This window comes from Pogona vitticeps, chromosome 2 (genome assembly GCF_051106095.1).
Source record: "Pogona vitticeps strain Pit_001003342236 chromosome 2, PviZW2.1, whole genome shotgun sequence".
Classification (NCBI taxonomy): domain Eukaryota; kingdom Metazoa; phylum Chordata; class Lepidosauria; order Squamata; family Agamidae; genus Pogona; species Pogona vitticeps.
In genome coordinates this window covers 8,122,791-8,141,489 of record NC_135784.1, presented here as the reverse complement: position 1 = coordinate 8,141,489, position 18,699 = coordinate 8,122,791, and the positions used below count along the sequence as shown (strand labels likewise).

Genomic DNA, 18,699 nt, shown 5'->3' with positions numbered 1-18,699 from the left:
AGGTTTAGCTCTATTAACAAATGACTATAAGCGGAACCCAGGTGACATGATGTTAAATAAGTATAGATGGACTTTATAAATAATAATAAATTAATTTAAAAAACACACTATTTGGTGGGTGTCTCTTGCTGGTGCTCTGAGAGCCTGGCTCTCAACCTTGGATAGCCCAGATATTTTCGGACTGCAACTCCCAGAAGCCCTTGCCAGCACAGCTAGCGGGTGAAGGCTTCTGGGAGTTGCAGTCCAAGAACATCCCTCGTTATTGTCACGAGGGGGGGAGAGGCGCCAACGTTCTCCTGATGTTCAGTTGCGTTTTATATTCGTTTGTGTTTATATTTGCAGGGCCTTCTGTCTCCAGGCGGGAGAGGAACCAGGAGGAGGAGGCAGGGAGGAAATGGGCCCCAAGCGGGTGATGCATCTTCACCTGTTGGAATCCTGCCTGTTCCAAAGCCGTTAAAAGACCTCTCTCCCCTCCCCCTTCCTCCTCCGCGGCTTCCCCCAGCCACTCCGCTGCGCATGCGCTTCCCTCCCCCTCCCATGGTGGGAAGTCAAGAGCGCGCAGGCGCAGCCTGGAGGGTCGTTGGAAACAAAGGAGGGGAGGAGGGGGCAGGGAGATACGGCGGGCGGGGCTGGAAAACAGGTGTGGGAGGGTCGTCGCCGCTGTTTATTCCAGTTGGGCGCCCCTCCTTTTCCCCCCTCAGCCAGGGTTTGCCTGGGAAAGGGAGGCAGGAAAGAAGGTGAGAGGAAGACCGGGCATCTCTTTGCGGCTCGCCCCCCCCCAAGGCCAACCTTCTCCCTCCAAGCGGCGGGGTGTCTTCTCACCTGGCCGCCCCACATCCGCATCCCCTTCGCTTCCCTCCCCGGGCAGCCTTTCCCGCCATTTCCCTCACCCCCCAGGCCCAGGGACCCCCGTGTGTCCTCCCTCCTAGTCACCCTCCTCCCGCCTGTCAGCGAGGGGCATAAAATGGCGGCTCCTGGATGACCCGCTTCTTTTCCCTCAGCCTCTCTTCTGTCCCTTCTCCGGGGCAGGGCAGGGGGAGGTGGGCTGGAGGAGGAGGAGATGGTGGGAAGGAGGCACCCCCCTCCTTGAGCCCCACTGATGGAGCCCCCCCTTCCTATCCCTGCTACCCCCTTTCCAAGGGGGGGGAGACGCCACCCTTCCCTCGCCCCCTCCCAGCCCACCCCCCTTCGTCCCTTTTCCCGCTGCTGCTTTTGCTGCATCTCCTCCTCGCCTCGCTTTGTTCTGGCCTCCCCTCCTCTCTGGGATGCCTTTTCCTTTCCTTTTGCCCTCGCCGTCCCGCCCTCCATCACCTCAGGTGCTGCCCTAATTCCCACAGTTCACAAATTCCGTGTCAGCGAGGTGCGTGTGAACCTCCTGGGCTCATAGAATGAAATCTGTGCCCCTTGGTGCCTGAGCTGCCACCCCACTTGGCCCTGGGTGTGTGTGTCTCTCTGTGGCTGTAACAGTCGTAGAGTCTGAGAAAGTGGATTTGATCCACAGAAGCTGGCATTAAAATTTTAGTCTAATTCTCATGCTTGAATAAGCAACAAAGCAATTTTTTTAAACCACAGCTTTGAAATGCACTGCATTATTCTATTAAGACTGTAAAAGAGTTTGAATAGACCTCGGCTGACCCCTCTCTTTCTCTTTCAGGTGAATAAAGGATGCCAGAAATGGCTAACAAGCAATCTTGGCATTGTCTTGGAGCAGAAATAGGACTCATGGCACACAATAAGGTGGGTTTTGTGGATGGGAGGCAACCTGAATGCTTTTCTCTCTACGCACCTTGCTAGGTGGAAGTAATGTATTTCTGTTGTCCCTCAACTGCATCAGCCAGTCTTCTCCATTCGCTTAGTGAATAGAAAATATTTCTTTTTTCTTTCTTTCAGGATCTACTGACGTTTGAGGAAGTGGCCGTGCATTTTACACAGGAAGAGTGGGATTTCCTGAGTCCAGACCAGAAAGCTTTGCACAGAGAAGTCATGGAGGAGATCTGGTGGCTGTTGGAGTTCCTCGGTAAGCCTTCTTTTTTGGGGGTTGATTTTGATTTGTTGTTTAGTCGTTAAGTCGTGTCCGACTCTTTGTGACCCCATGGACCAGAGCACCCCAGGCCCTCCTGTCTTGCACTGCCTCCCAGAGTTGGGTCAAATTCAAGTTGGTAGTTTTGATGACACTGTCCAACCATCTCGTCCTCTGTCATTCCCTTCTCCTCTTGCCCTCACACTTTCCCAAGATCAAGGTCTTTTCCAGGGTGTTTTTTATTTTCATGAGATGGCCAAAGTATTGGAGCCTCAGCTTCAGGATCTGTCCTTCTAGTGAGCACTCGGGGTTGATTTCCTTCAGAATGGATACGTTTGTTCTCCTTGCAGTCCAGGGGACTCTCAAGATTCTCCTCCAGCACCACAATTCAAAAGCATCCATTTTTCAGCAGTCAGCTTTCTTTATGGTCCAGCTCTCATTTCCATATATCACTACAAAGAAACCATATTCTATATGGTAATAATCTATATAACTATTCAGACCTTTGTCGGCAAGGTGATGTCTCTGCTTTTAAAGATGCTGTCGAGGTTTGTCATCGCTTTCCTCCCAAGAAGCAGGCGTCTTTTAATTTCGTGGCTGCTGACCCCATCTGCAGTGATCATGGAACCCAAGAAAGTAAAATCTGTCACTGCCTCCCTCTCGTCCCCTTCTATTTGCCAGGAGGTGATGGGACCAGTGGCCATGATTTTGGGTTTTTTTGCTGTTGAGCTTCAGACCATTTTTTGCGCTCTCTTTCATTAATGGAATGAAATCTCACCCTCATTAATGGGTTCTTTAATTCCTCCTCACTTTCTGCCACCAGAGTGGTATTATCTGTATATCTGAGGTTGTTGATATTTCTTCCACCAATCTTAATTTCGGCTTGGGATTCATCCAGTCCAGCCTTTCGCATGATGTATTCTGCATATAAGTTACATAAGCAGGGTGTGATTGGGTTTTGCGTAATTCAAAGGCAGCTCTTGTTTTTGCGCAGGAAAATACCAAGAGGATTGAACATCAGTGCTTTTATTAAACTTAGTCTCAGGTGAACCAGCGACAACTTCAATAGGTTCAAAAAAGCATAACTCTGGCAGATGGCCATAAGATTCTGGTAACACGTTTAATAAAGAATTGTCTCTCTTTACTGATGAGCCGGACCAAAGTGCTCCTTGTTGGTCAATTTCCTTAACGGTGTTGTGGCACACTGCTTTGAGTGTGCTACAACACGGGTGGCGTGCCCAGTCCCCCTTGTCCGGAGGATTGTTGAACATCGCGTCCGGACGAATTACTTTCCTCGAGTGACCCTGACCTCTGAGGAATACCACCACTGTAGTCGTGGTCACGGTCACTTTGTCCTTATTTAATTTAGGGTCCGGTAACAGTCCTCCTACTCTCAGGTTTGGAAAATCTTGGAGCAGATTGGGTGTTTTTCTCAATTCCTTTTTTTCTCCATCCACCATCATTTGTCTAGGCACACTGAACTGTCCCACTTCCCCCTCCTCCCTTTTATCTTCCTCCCACACAGGTAATGTTAGCTCCTTCCATTCCCTCTCCTTCCTCAACCAAACAAATATCCGTCTTTATTTCTTTATCCTCAATCACTTTCCCCTGCATTTCTCCTGTTCCCTCTTTTGATTTCTTGGTTACAGATTCCTCTGAGACCATGCACTCTCATCATCTACTCCTCCTTCACACAGGGAGACAATATGTCAAATTCTTTTCCCAATTTTGAACCAATCAGTTGTTCCATATCCAGTTCTCACTGTTTCTTCCTGTCCCACATATAGATTTCTCAGGAGGTAGATAAGGTGATCAGGCACTCCCATTTCCTAAAGGACTTGTCATAGTTTGCTGTGGCCCACACAGTCAAAGGCTTTTGCATACACAATGAAGCAGAAGTAGATTTTTTGTGGAACTCTCTGGCTTTTTCTATAATCCAGTGCATGTGAGCAATTTGGTCTCTAGTTCCTCTGCCCCTTCGGAATCCAGCTTGTACTTCTGGGAGCTCTTGGTCCACATACTGCTGAAGCCTACCTTGTGATATCTCTTAGTAAAAAATTAGTTTAAACATTGAGTAAATTGCATTTCTTATAACTCATTATCTCAGTTCACCTCTTAATAACCTGACAGGAATTATCTCCTTTTAGGAATTTTAGTACCGATATACCATCTTCCCGTTAAAGTGAAAACCATGATAGGGTTAACATAACAGGGAGGTCCCCTGTGCTCCAACTTCCATGTGTCAGCCCTTGAAATATTTTAAGACGGGCATTATATCACCTCTTAACCTTCTCTTCTTCAGACAAAGCATATGCAGCTCCCTCAACACTTCTTGACAGGTCTTGGTTTTCAAACCTTGCACCATCTTGGTTGCCCTCTTCTGGACACATTCCAGCTTGTTGGTGTCTTTCTTCAATGATGGTGCCCAGAACTGGGTAACGATTGCAGGTGGGGTCTGAACAAAAGTGAATTGTTATCATCTGCTTTAAAATTGCTTCTGATTTATTGCCTCCCTAATTGTTTTTGAGGCATGTTAGAGGCTGAGCTAATCAGGTGGCAGTTTGGTTTTGACGAATACTGAACTAGCTAATGACACCCATCAATCGCCGTGACAGATCATCTCCCCCCTTATCACAACAATAAACCCCCACTAAAAAACATCCTGATCACCATAAGCACCCAATCTCCAGAAAATGACGAAAAGCTGATCCCACAGGTAAAAATACTCAGGTATCCACCAGAACACTGACAGAATTCTAACTCCTGTCCTCTGAAGATGCCAGCCACAGAGACTGGTGAAACATTATGAAGAAAGGACCTTTGGAACATGGCCAAACAACCTGAAAAACATACAAGAAGAATTGGATCTAGGCTGTGAAAGCCGTCGATAATACATAGTTTGGTTTTTCTCTGACATACGAGATGGGGCTGCTCTGCCTTCTGTACCATGGGGAAGCAGGCTATTTTGGGGTCTTCATAGCAATTCATGTGGCACACGCCCAGCTTGGCACTACTACCTGTCACTCAGCACCCATTCTCCAAGATTAAAACTTTACTTTGCCTAGTGATAGATAGAGCCAGCCCTTCAACCTCATCCCATTGCATTTTAGAATACTTTCCCCTGCTCACTGTTTTGTATTTTGTTGAGGAGTTGTAAGGCTGTAGTATTTTGAAGGGAAAAATGCAATTATCTTTTTTTTCCAATGGAAGAATTTCCAAAATATATACTCTCTGACAGAATCTGAGGTGCGGCTAATAGAAACAATAAAACATGACCATCCCCACAGATCCACTGTGCCAGGAACAGAATTACCGTAAATCCCTGATGTGGCCAAAACTTCAAGTGTCAACTTCAGACCAGTTTGAATCTGCTTTTTAAAATTTTCTTTTTAAGTTTTACTGGCAATCTGGAGAGGAGGGGAAAGGGATTATAGTACAGGGCCAATAACCCAATTCAGCACACAATCTCATACCAAATAATATATTTATCTCTCTGAGTACAGTGGTGCCTCGCATAACGAGCGCGCCGTTTAACGATGAATCCGCATAGCGATGTAGATTTTGCGATCGCTAATGCAATCGCATACTGATGTTTTATCGCATTGCGATGGGGGAACAGCTGTTCGGCGTTTCCAAAATGGCCATCGGAACACCCAAAATGGCCGCGTGCAGCATTTTCGCGCCCTGCGTGAAAATGGTGGCCGGATGGGGAAACATCACAGAACAGTGAGTTTTGGGCCCATTTGGAACGCATTAACCTTGCTATGCGGGGCACCACTGTAGTTCAATCAATTTGAATAATCCATTTCTGCACACTTTCCATTGACCTTAGAAGATACCAAACCAGGACTCCATTGGACTTTTCTAATGTCATCCTCCCCATTTAACGCCAAACCAGTATAATTTTGCCCCATCCGTAACCATTAATGGGTTTCCTATTAATAAATTTTCAGCAAAATAGCCCTGCTTATCTGTTTTAAATGCAAGCATATGGCTTCCTTTTGTTGAATAATTTTGGTAAAATGTTATTTCTAGTTAGTAGAGTGTGGGATGAAAAAAATAACATCAGCTAAGTTTCAGACATAACCTCCTACTCACAATGATTAGTCCTTTGTGTTATAAATTTTTAGTAGCATTTAAGTAGAAAAGTGGATCTTTACTTGCAATCACCTGTCAGATGAACAAAAGGTAAAATTAAAAAAGGGAGTCTCTGTTATGCCGCTGACATACATTTTTCCCTGCCTACCAAGTGGACCTTGGTGACAATAACAAAAAAGGACAATGGAGAACACAAGCAAGCAAATAGGAAGATGGCAGGGGCAAGTTGGAAGGGGGAAAATCTTTACCAATAGGTTAGGTACAAGGACCAGTACATTGGTTTTTTAAAAAAAACCTTCACGCTAATGCCCAGTGTTACTTTTTGTAAATCTGTTATTTTCCCAGCAGCTCTTTTCAAGCTTGTCTACACCAGCACCTGTTTTGTAGGTTTTGAAATTATTGCTTGGTAGGATAGCTCGTCAGGATAGCTGCTGTCATCTCTGTAGTTGGACTGAGTTTTTTCTTTCTGATACCATCCCTGTGTTTATTGTCTGTACTCTTCCTTCTGTTTCCTGTATGTGTTCTTTTTTATTTTTGAGTCCTCTCTGAGCTTTTTGTAAAGCTAACAATGGTCTTTTTTGCTGTCTTCAACCTTTTTCTTGCAATCATTTACATTTTTTACTTTAGATTTTCCGATTTTAAGAAACTCCAATCCCTCTTGGACTTCTTTTCTTGGTAGAGTCTCATGCCGTATACTTTACTTATCATTCCTCATACATACATGTAAATTTGGATACCCATTTATCTTATGGAATACAGGAGGATAATGAGTGTTTGGGCTCCAATAGTTTGCTTGAAATTAGTTTCCAGGAAAGGGATGGATTTTTGTCTTTTACTGCTTCTATCAGTTTCCTCCATAGTTCTCTAATGTGTTCTTTTTTACTGTGGTGTATCCACTGTTTGTATTCTTTTTAATGTAGCAATAGTTTTATGAGGGCATCTTTTTCAGTACAATGGTTCCTTGACTTACGACCATAATCCATTCCAGAAGATGGGCATAACTCGAAATGGTTGTAAGTCAAAGCACCATTTCCCATAGGAATAATGCATTGTTAACACCATTAAGCAATTCCAGATTAAAAAAAAATCAAAAAAAAATCTCCACTCCAAGCCCCATCGGAATGCGATGGGGCTGGGGGAAAAAACCCCACATACACAGCCAGCCCCATCAGAATGCCATGTAGCTGGGGGGAAAAATTAAACACACATACACACACATCACAGCCAGCTCCATCGGAATGCAATGGGGCTTTGAAAAATATCAAACCCCCCACGCAGCTAGCCCCATTGGAATGCCATGGGACTGGGGGGGGGAATCAAACACAACCCCCCCCCCCGGCAGCCAGTTCCATCAGAACATGATGGGGCTAGCAAAAAACACCAAAAAAAATCACAGCACAGAAACATAACCCCCCAAACCCTGTAAATGTACTCACCCAGAAGCAGAAAGCAGCACCAACGGTTAGCCCTCTAATTTGGATTCCCCACCTTTTTTCCCTCCCTCTTTTGTTTGCAACTCGAAGCTTTTTAAGAGGACAGCACAGGTTGCTGTTCTCTGAAGATGCCGGCCACAGAGACTAGCGAAACGTTAGGAAGAACAACCTTCAGAACATGGCCAAAGAGCTCGAAAAACCCAGAACAACCAAGGTTTGGATTGGTTATATGATTTCTGAAGGTTTCTACTGTATGAATGAACAAGGTGTGGATTTAGCTGTTGTTGGAGAATTTCATAGATATCTATAGGCAAAGCTTGAAAATTTTTAGAATTTCTCACCAGTCAAAAATTTCGCCAGTCGGTATGACTGGAATATAGTCTTGCAATTTATGTTAACAAATTTAAACTAGGCACTTGTAGTTTTATCACTGAAGTACCATTTTTCGATGGCTTTAGTAGGATTAAACTGTTTTATACCCTCAGACTTGGGTTGCTTTATTATCTGCGTGCCTGTGGCGTCATGAAGCTTGTATTTTGAATGGCTTTCTTTTGAATGTCTCCAGCAAAAATAAAACTGAAAGCAAAAGGTCCCAACCTCTTATGGAGCCACAGTTCCCTCTCCAGGACGTGTCCTCATTTGCTTGAAATTGGGAGCAGGGAACCTCTATATTCTCCAGCATTTCACTTTCAGAGCTGTTGATACCACAATGCCCAACCCCTACCCCTTCAATCTTCCTGGTCTGCGCCCTGGGATTGCCCTTACTATGAAGGAGTTGAAACCATCTAGTAGCATGTCTTTGTCATATCAGGTTTCTTGCAGGAAAATGATGTCATATAAACAGCGGGGAAAAGGGGTATCATGGGTATGGCAGATACATCTAGTCCAGCCTGCCACATTCCATGATAGAAGTTCAGTTTGAGATGCAGATTTTTAATTGCTTTCTGGAGTACACCGACGTGCTTGAATGTCTGGTGCCCCATTTCATTTGGGAACTTTTGGTTCATCTACCTTTGGGGTCATTTCCCCTCCTGTGGCAGAGAGAATTTTAATGGGTTTCCCTTCCTTGTGTATCGTAAGCTTCTCCAGAGCAGGCTGAGATACCTACATCTGGTGATTGACAATTTCTGTGGGTGAGGGGAGCAGTTGGTGTGGGTAAAGGATAGTCTCTACCAGCCCAGTCTTTATTGTTTTGCTTTCTTTGTGTCCCTCTAATAAAGGAAAACTTTTCAGCTCTGCCTGGGTAGGTAATCTTTGATACATTTCAAACTATGGGATCTTTGTGAAGTTGGACTTTTTGTTTGTTTTTCTCCTCCATGCCATATTCCAGGGCAAAGGCTTCTTCCTATCCGTTTGTCTTTTGCCTGCCGATAGTCAGTTCTGGGAAAAAGCTACTACAGGAGCATATCTATTGCCCACGAGCCACTCCGAAAAGGAATCGGAGGTAGTACCAATTGTGCAGCCCATAAAATCACGGCGCTTGTTAATGGGGATGCTGTTTGGAAAGTTTGCAAAATTACTGTAAGTTTCCTTTCCTGTGCCATCTGGGTTATTTTTTGAAGGTGAACTGTTGTAAATGGTGGAAGCTTCAGCTCTGGATCTGTGAGGGACATAGCTGAGATTTTTGGCTGTTACCTTTCTTACAAAAACAGTTGAGAGGCCATCTCTGTGTTCTGGAGCCTAAATTTCTCTGATTTTATTTGTTACTTTGTAGGTGTCCAATTTTGTGATCCATTAGAAGTTGATATTTGAATAGATTGTATGTATTCCCCATGGGACGTGGTGGTGGTGCAGGTTAAACCGCAGAAGCCTCTGTGCTGCAAGGTCAGAAGACCAGGAGTCGCAATATCGAATCCACATGACAGAGTGAGCTCCCATCATTGTCCCAGCTCCTGCCAACCTAGCAGTTCAAAAGCATGTAAATGCGAGTAAGTCATTACATTCTGTGTCTGGCCACGTGAACACGGAAACTGTCTACGGACAAACGCTGGCTCTACGGCTTGGAGACTGGGATGAGCACCACGCCCTAGAGTTGGACATGACTAGACTAATTGTCAAGGGGAACCTTTACGTATGTACTCCCCGTCTGAAGGATACTGCTGTTTTTTCAAACTTGTATAACAGGCTTCAAAATGATGGGCCTATTTAATATCGGCAAAGATTATGCGCACCTAGCGTCTTAATATCCTGGGCTTACTGGGATATATACAGTGGCATTTTGTGTTCATTTGAGCATTCCAATCCTCACCCAGTATTTCTATTCTCGTCTGCAATACTTCTCACTTGGAGGCCCGGGTGCCATTTAATTTTCTTAGTAGCCAATTGTAGATGGTGATCTGGTTCACGGGCGGGGTGGGGTCTTCACTATCCGAGGTTACTGTCCCTTGGAGATTTTCTCTCTGTACATTTTCCTTGCATGCTGTCACTGCAAGTGGACGCTGGGGATAGGGTTCTTCTGGGGTGTTTCCCTGCCATTTTTCTATAGTTACTAACTCTGGATTGGAAGATATTAAATTGGGTCCCGCTGTGGAATTGCTTAGGTCATATTGGTCAGCCCAGGCCTTTAGGGTCAGTCCAGAGATGGGCATTCGGTCCTGAGTTGTTTTTTCCGGTGACTGTATCTCTGACCTTTTAATGCTGGGGAGTTATCTTTTTGTGTTGGATCTTTTGTGCCCATCTCCTTTTTTGCCTGAGGTCCTGTCTGTTCAGAATCCTGAGGATTTGAAAGGGCTGCTATCATGTCAGCAATGTATTGTAGTGTTGCTTTAATATCAGCAATTTCTTTCTTTTAAAACATGCAGCTTATTGAAGATGCTTTGAATGGATTGGGCTGCGAGGAAGCACTGATTTCGTAGTTGGGTATAAATAATCCTAATTTGTTCATTCGCAAGCCCTTGAACTGCTTGAGGACCTATTTTCCTCTCCTTGCGTTCTCCTTGCATCCTGGTCGGTAGCTAAAGGTGTTTATAGAATGAGTCCATCGAGGCAGAGAGAGCCTTCTCTAGGAGTTCTGGGTCCAGAGACCAATTGCTGCTCACCTCCCGATTGCGGGGTTTTGGCTGCAACCTCCTGGTAGGTCTCCCTATTACTTATGCCGTAGTAAGTGGGGTACCGAAAATTCCCTCAGTGGCCTTTGATTATGGGAGGAAGCATATTCACATTAGCTAATGAGATCTGAGGCCACACAGATGTCTGCCATTGATTTCTGGTTTGGATTTTTTTATTCTTGCCATAAATTGTTTTGTTCATAGTGACAACCATGGTTGTACTCCACAGATTTAGGTTATTTAGTAACCCCTTCTTAGCCCCGGTAAACACTTTAAACATCAACCATTAAAGGGCAGGTTATTCCACCCTGTTCCTTGGAGGACTTTTACTCACTGTGAGCCAACTGTGAGTTGATAAGATCGACAGATCAAGGCCCCTGCTGAGTGCCAGAGTTCCCCCCAAAGGCAGATGGCTTCTCTTAGACAAAACAGATGCTTTTCTCACAGACTTAAATCATGTACAATGGTGCCTCGACTTATGAACTTAATCCGTTCCAGAAGATGGTTGTAATTCGAAATGGTCGTAAGTCATAGCACCATTTCCCATTGAAACATGATTAATCCGTTCCGGCTGTTTTTGGTTGCATCTCGAGGCGCCGGTTGTAAGTCGAAGCATTCGTTCCCATTGGAAATAATGCAAACGTGGTTAACCCGTCCTCTACCACTAGGGGAAGAAATTTTCTTCTTTTAACCTAAGATGACTTAAGTTTTGAAAAAAGGGCCAGAAAGGAGTTTGGGAGTGAACAATAGGGAAAAGAGGAAAGAAAGAAGGTCGTCACTGGGGCACAAAGACACCACATTTTACACCATTTCAGCAACCAGACCCCCTTGTAAAAAGGTTTCTGATTTTAAAACAAAAGACTTTGGAGTCATATTTTAAACCCACACATTTTAAAACAAAAGAGAGGTCACAGTACGCAAACACTAGGAGCCACAGAGTGCTAAAATAAATAAATAAATCCAGCAACATTTTAAACCCACACTGCAAGACCCATTAGAGCACATAAACATAACCACCCCAGCAAATCCAAACCCACACTTCAAAAATCTTGTGTAGTACATATAGTACTCACCCAGAACAGGCAATCTTTCTGTTTTAAAAAAGAAAGTAAAAAATCAAAAATAAAGGAAGCAGAACCAAAAAAATACAGTATAGTGCAGTACCAGGCAGTCTGAAGTCTCTCCAAACCCACACTCTCTAACCGCTGGGATGAACAAGGTACAGAGAAGCAGCCTCTTCGCTGACCAGTGGTTAACTGAAAGCAGTTCAAACTTCCTGCTTTCCCCACCTTCCCCCTCCTTTTTTTTCTAGTCGTAAATGGAAGCTCCGGTCGCAGGTCGAAGCAAAATTTTGCTGCTGGAGCTGGTCATAACTCAAAATGGTCATAAGTTGAGACACCACTTTAGATGCTTGCTATCCACTGGAGGAAGAGGGGTGTGGCTTCTTTTAGGCTCCTATTTTTCTTACATAAGATAAGAGACTAGCTTATTGGAGGCTCCTGGATTGGAGTGTTTATGCTGGATCTCCTCCTCTGTGTTCAAGGACATCATTCCCAGAAAAAGGAGTAGTGGTGTTTATTTATTTATTTTATTTATTTAATTAATTTATGTGCCGCCCACACTACCCAAAGGTCTCTGGGTGGCTTACAGCATTTAAAATACAATAAAGATATGTACAATTAAAATACAATTAAAATACAATTAAAATTGCCATCAGACCCACAGCTAATATTATTTCAGTTAAAAAGCCTTCTGGAACAGGAAGGTTTTGACCTGGCGCCGAAATGCCGAAATGTCATCAGTGTCGGCGCCAGACGAAACTCAGTCGGGAGGGCATTCCATAGTCTGGGGGCAGCTGCCGAAAAGGCCCTTTGTCTGCAAGCCGTCCCTCTTATCTCCTTGAGGGACGGCTCTTTCAAAAGGGCCCCCTGGCTAGATCTTAACTGCCGGTGTTATTATTCTGTTTTCTTTCCAAAACTTCAGTTGTATAATACAGAGGCAGTCGGTACTTCTAATGTCCCTCGGCAGCTCCAGCGGTCATTATCTCTGTGTTTACTTTTGACAAGGTTAAAATCATGCCTCCAGCTGGAAGGTAAGGTGGCAGCTTCAAGTAGAGGAATGCAATAAAACCATATAAAATTAAGAAAAAAGCAGTCAACCCTCGATTTATGAACGGCCCTAGTTACAAACATTTCAAGTTACAAACTGCTCTGACAGGAAAAGTTCGCCTCAACGAGAAGTTTGTTTCAAGTTACGAATGGAAAGGTCGACTGCAGTGGCCCATGAATGGGCCATTTTGGCTGGTTCGCTGGCTGGTGGAGAGTGAAGGAATTAGTCTCCCCCCGCGGCCTCACTCTTGTTGTTTCAGGCCGAGATGACGGGGTGAGGGGACGTATGGGGAGCGCAGCGGTTGTTGTGATCAGTGTGCACGGGGGCGGGGAATTGTCTCTGTGTTTGGTCATCTGGGAAGGAGAGAACAGGCGGAGGTGGAACCGGCTGATGGAGGGAGGGAGGAAGAAGAGGAGCCTTGCAGGTGGCCCTCGGGGTTAAGGAAAGAGTCTCCCCTTCCATCTCCTCCTATTCGCCCCACCCTAAAAAGCTGCAAAGAACCAAGGTGGGCAGCACCTCTCCTGCCCCTTCTCTCCTCTCCCTGGAGCTGGCAGCATGCCATGTGAGAGGCTTGGTTGGCCGGGAAGGAGAGAACGGGTGGAGGTGGAACCGAAGTAGCTGGTTCGCTGGCTGGTGGATGGAGGGAGGAAGAGGAGGAGGCTTGCGGGTCACCCTCGGGGTTCAGGAAAGAGTCTCCCCTTCCATCTCCTCCTATTCACTCCACCCTAAAAAGCTGCAAAGAACCGAGGCAGGCAGCGCCTCTCCTGCCCCTTCTCTCCTCTCCCGGGAGCTGGGAGCGCGCCATGTGGATCCAAGTCCGCACCATCAAACCCAGACCATCCGGCAGTGCCTTTTCTACCAGGCAAGCAGGCAAGCTGAACTTTCTTATTCTGAACTGAAATCAGTGGAATCTAGCCTCTCTTCCCCCACTCTCCCGGCTGGCGGTTTGCATTGCCTTGGCTTCCACCTGCTCCTCCACATCGCCTCCCACATCTTCCTTTCGGCTTTTGTTTAACTCCTCCCTTACCTGCGGAGAGAGAGACAGAAACGGGCAGAGGATGCCTTTTGTGCCTAGGGAGATGGTGGCGGTGGTGCAGTTTTAGCCTCTCTCCCGGCTTCTCCCAGCTGGCAGTTTGCATTGCCTCGGCTTACAAACCACCCCTAGACCTAAGAACCAAAAACAGCCAGAATGGATTCATTGGTTTTCAGTGCATTCCTATAGGAAATTTTCCTTCGACTTACAAACTTTTCGGCTTACGAACGTCCTTCCGGAACTAATTAAGTTTGTAAGTCGAGGGTTGACTGTAAAATAAAATCACCGCTGCTTAGCCACGAGCGTGCTGCCTGGAAGAGCTGGGACTGGAAGTCCCTCTGTAACCCAACTGTGTATCCATCCGACATTCTAGCCAGTTCATATTTTGTTTATTAATCAGGATATAATGGGGCACTTTGTCAAAAGCTTTCCTGAGGTCAAGATGAATTACATCCACACTATTCTTGCCGTCTACTTTTAAAACGTTTCTTAAAGTAGAAGTTGAGTACTTCCTTTGTCATCTGTTTTCATTTTTTCATTCCCACTAATTAACTAAGCAACTTATTTCCTTTTCTCTGCCTTTTGTTTTGCTGTACTAAAGAATGCTTTCTTGTTGTTTTTAGAGTCTCTTCATAACCTCAGTGCATTCCCTGCATTTATTTTTCCCACCTTGCTCTACTCTTCCTTTGTGGTCTGGTCTTCTTTGCACTTCTTATAAGTGCCTTCTATGTTTTAAGGTCCTCTCTGACCTTTTTCTGCAGCAACCTTGCCTTTTTTTCAGTCTTACACTTTTCTGTTGGAATTATTTGTAGTTGTGACTTTAGAATAGACATTTCCACCCATCTTGGATTCTTTTGTTAGGCTCTCTGTTAGTATGAGATCTTACTTATTATTGTTGTAAGCTTATTAGAATTAGTTCTCCTAAAATCTATCCTCCCTGTGTGGTTTACACTCACCTTTAGTTCCCTTCAAAATCAAACATTCCAAGACAGAATGATCACACTTTCTGCCAAAGTTTCCCTTACTGTTACTTTATCCAGTAAAATCCACAAGCTAGAAACAATCCAAAGATAGCTAACAGTTTCTCCCTCCACTTTGTGTAGGAGGAAATTATCAGCAACACAAGCCAGAAGCTTTTTAGAAGTCCATGTTTGGCAGAATGTGGCACCCCAAAGATATCTGGGTCACTGATTGCTAATTACATCATGTATCTTCAAAAATTCTTAGTTTTTTTAAGCTTCACCTGCATCTTCTTAATTGGGCAGTTCGCGTTAGACTCCAACAATCACAGTCCTTTCATTTTTAACCTGTTATTTTAATGCTCTTGATGCAACTGAGAAGCTCATGCTCCTGCATTTCTCTGTGGGAATATGTATTTTTTGATGTATCATATTTTTGTATTAAAGGATCTTTCTCTTTTTCTCTGTCTTGAAAGGTGACCACAATCTGGCTGTGCAACATTGTAAGGAGCCATCTGTTCCATTGTTGAAAATAACTCCCACTGAGAAGACACCATGTAATTGCATAGAATGTGGAAAGAACTTCACTGATAGTACCAGCCTTAGTTTACATAGAAGGCCACACAGAGGAGATAAACCACATAAATGCATGGAATGTGGGAAGAGTTTCAGTCGGAGCAGTCCACTTAGTTTACATCAAAGAACTCACACAGGCGAAAAACCATATAAATGCATGGAATGTGGAAAGAGCTTCAGTAGGAGGGATCACCTGAATTTACATCAAAGAACTCACACAGGAGAGAAACCGTATAAGTGCATGGAATGTGGAAAGACCTTCAGACAGAGTGGTAACTTTAGGTCGCATCAGAGAATTCACACTGGGGAAAAACCGTATAAATGCATGGAATGTGGAAAGAGCTTCAGTTCCAGCAGTAAACTAAATTCACATGAAAGAACTCACACAGGTGAGAAACCGTATAAATGCATGGAATGTGGAAAGTATTTTATTGACAGTACCAGCCTTAGTTTACATAAAAAAACACACACAGCTGAGAAACCACATAAATGCCTGGAATGTGGGAAGAATTTCAGGAACAGAAGTAACCTTCATTCTCATCAAAAATCCCACACTGGGGAGAAACCATATGAATGCATGGAATGTGGGAAGAGCTTTAGTCGAAGCAGTCAGCTTCGTTCACATCAAAGAACTCACACTGGGGAGAAACCGTATAAATGCATGGAATGTGGGAAGAGCTTCAGACAGAGTGGTAACCTTAGGTCACATCAAATAATTCACACTGGGGATAAACCGTATAAATGCATGGAATGTGGAAAGAGCTTCAGTTCCAGCAGCCAACTGAATTCACATCAAAGAATTCATACAGGGGAGAAACCGTATAAATGCATGGAATGTGGAAAGAGCTTCATTGACAGTACCAACCTTAATTTACATCAGAGAACTCACACAGGTGAGAAACCACATAAATGCCTGGAATGTGGGAAGAGTTTCAGGAACAGAGGTAACCTTCGTTCTCATCAAAAAACTCACACTGGGGAGAAACCATATGAATGCATGGAATGTAGAAAGAGCTTCAGTCGGAGCAGTCACCTTAGTTTACATCAAAGAATTCACACTGGGGAGAAACCGTATAAATGCATGAAATGTGGAAAGAGCTTCAATTACAGCAGTAAACTAAATTCACATCAAAGAACTCACTCAGGTGAGAAACCGTATAAATGCATGGAATGTGGAAAGAACTTCATTGACATTTACAGCCTTAATTTGCATAAAAGAATTCACACAGGGGAGAAACCATATAAATGCATGGAGTGTGGAAAAGCATTCATTCGGAGCAGTCCACTTAGTTTACATCAAAGAACTCACACAGGAGAGAAACCATATAAATGCAATGACTGTGGAAAGAGCTTTAGTTCCAGCAGTAAACTAAATTTACATCAAAATACTCACACAGGAGAGAAACCACATAAGTGCATGGAATGTGGAAAGAGCTTCAATAGGAGGGATCTCCTGAATTCACATCAAAGAACTCACACAGGTGAGCAACCACATAAATGCATGGAATGTGGAAAGAGCTTCAGTTCCAACAGTAAACTAAATTTACATCAAAGAACTCACACAGGTGAACAACCACATAAATGCATGGAATGTGGGAAGAGTTTTAGGCACAGCAGTAACCTTCGTTACCATCAAAGAACTCACACGGGTGAGAAACCGTATGAATGTTTGGAATGTGGAAAGAGCTTCAGATTGAGCAGTCATCTTACTTCACATCAAAGAATTCACACTGGGGAGAAACCATATAAATGCATGGAATGTGGAAAGAGCTTCCGACAGAGCAGTATCCTTAGGTCACATCAGAGAACTCAACATGGGGAGAAACCATATGAATGTATGGAATGTGGAAAGCGCTTCAGTGGCATCTGTAGCCTTAATTCACATAAAAGAACTCACGCAGAGGAGAAATTATATAAATGCATGGAATGGTTGTAATTCCCATCTTCGTATACATGAAAGAACGTATGTTGTGGAGAACCTGTAAAAATGTGGAAAGAGCTTCTGTCAGAAATTTAACCTTAGTTCACATCAAAGAATTCATTCAGGGGGGAAATCATATGACTGCATCTCGTGCGCAATAGTTTTCATTTGGATCAGTCACCTTAGTATACATCAAAGAACGCACACAGGGTAGAAACAGCAGCAGATTTATTGACTATGTGCTAACAAGAGGAAAAAGGAAAGTTCCAAATCAGAAATCAATGCAGTCTGGAAAATAGGACAATAAAAGAAAAAGAAGAATAAAGACAATGGAAAAAGAAGATTTCTGCAAGAGGTCCTGACTAAGGTGGAGGGGAACAGAATTGATTTCTATTTTGGTTTATGTTTTTTATGTTGTATTTATAATAGTTAAAAAAAAGACAGAAATGTTTGACCATTTCAAAGGATGAGTGCACTTTGTAGAAAGACGTTATAGCCAAAGAGTGGGCCAGTTGCAGACAGACAGAGGGTCTGAGTTCATGTCTGGAAGGTTCCACACATGTCTGACAAAGATAGGGATATATCATAGAAAAACAAGTCCCTATTCTCCATTTCAGAATGGTGTGGCAGAATGCAGGAATGGAGTCCTGCAGACCATGAAATACACCCTATTAGCAGATGCTGACATGAGTAATTCGTTTTGGGGAAAGGCAAGTCAGACGGTTAACTATATAATTCAAATTTGCTCTTCTGCCATAGAATAGACCCCATATTACATGTTATATTGCAAAGATCCTTCGCTGGAACATATGAGAGTGTTTGGATGCAGTTCCTGGGTGCACATTCCAAAGGAAACAAGGAGAAAAGGAAGGCCAAAAGCCAAGAAAATTAGGTTTCTGGGATATGAAAAGGTCTAAAGCAGTGGTCCCCAACCTTTTTGGAACTGCAAACTGATTAGGAGGATGGACTCCATGCATGGGGAGGGCAGGGCCACCCAGTGGTCACAGGGTGGGCGTGTTGTACTTGTGTGTGTCGCACATGCACGTGAGCGTGACACACCCCTCTGCAAGCATGACACGCCCCATGAGCACAATGCCCCCCTGCGAGTGCAACATGCCCCCTGTGCATGCAGGGGGCAGAGATCGGTTTCTGTGGTCCCGTCCTTGGAAGCCCATGGACCAGCACTGGGCTGCGGACTGGTGGTTGGGGGACCCTGGTCTAAAACATATAGATTCTTAGATGAAATAAAAATGTGGTTATTTCCAGATCAGCTGCAAACTGCCTGGACTTGGACAAAACTGCAAATTTACTCCAACATTGCTGGAGCAGGTCCTGGTTTCCCAGCCTCAGGACTTTCTGGATGGGACAGATTATTTAGATGTATTTGAATCTGGTTTCTGGCCTGGTTATGGGACAGAGACTGCTTATGTCACCATGGTGGATAATCTATTCTGGGAGTTGAACAAGGGAAGTGTTTCTGTTGGTTCTTTGTGGTCTCTTTGA

General features: G+C 44.2%; 1 protein-coding gene across 1 annotated transcript; it reads left to right on the top strand.

Annotated features, from left to right (window-relative positions):
- The first annotated feature begins 545 nt into the window (after positions 1–545).
- On the top strand, positions 546–17,660 carry LOC110070711 (uncharacterized). The gene is made up of 4 exons (XM_020778422.3): positions 546–737; positions 1,655–1,737; positions 1,891–2,017; positions 15,176–17,660. The coding sequence occupies exons 2-4, from the start codon at positions 1,666–1,668 to the stop codon at positions 17,209–17,211; spliced, it is 2,235 nt and encodes a 744-aa protein (XP_020634081.3). The 5' UTR covers positions 546–737; positions 1,655–1,665; the 3' UTR covers positions 17,212–17,660.
- The last annotated feature ends 1,039 nt before the right edge of the window (positions 17,661–18,699 follow it).

What these genes read in the sequence shown, in the direction of transcription:
- LOC110070711 (XM_020778422.3), top strand. Translation starts at nt 1,666, where the DNA reads ATGCCAGAAATGGCTAACAAGCAATCTTGGCATTGTCTTGGAGCAGAA. An exon ending in GACTCATGGCACACAATAAG is followed by an intron (nt 1,738 to 1,890) that starts GTGGGTTTTGTG and finishes TCTTTCTTTCAG; the next exon opens with GATCTACTGACGTTTGAGGA. An exon ending in GTGGCTGTTGGAGTTCCTCG is followed by an intron (nt 2,018 to 15,175) that starts GTAAGCCTTCTT and finishes CTGTCTTGAAAG; the next exon opens with GTGACCACAATCTGGCTGTG.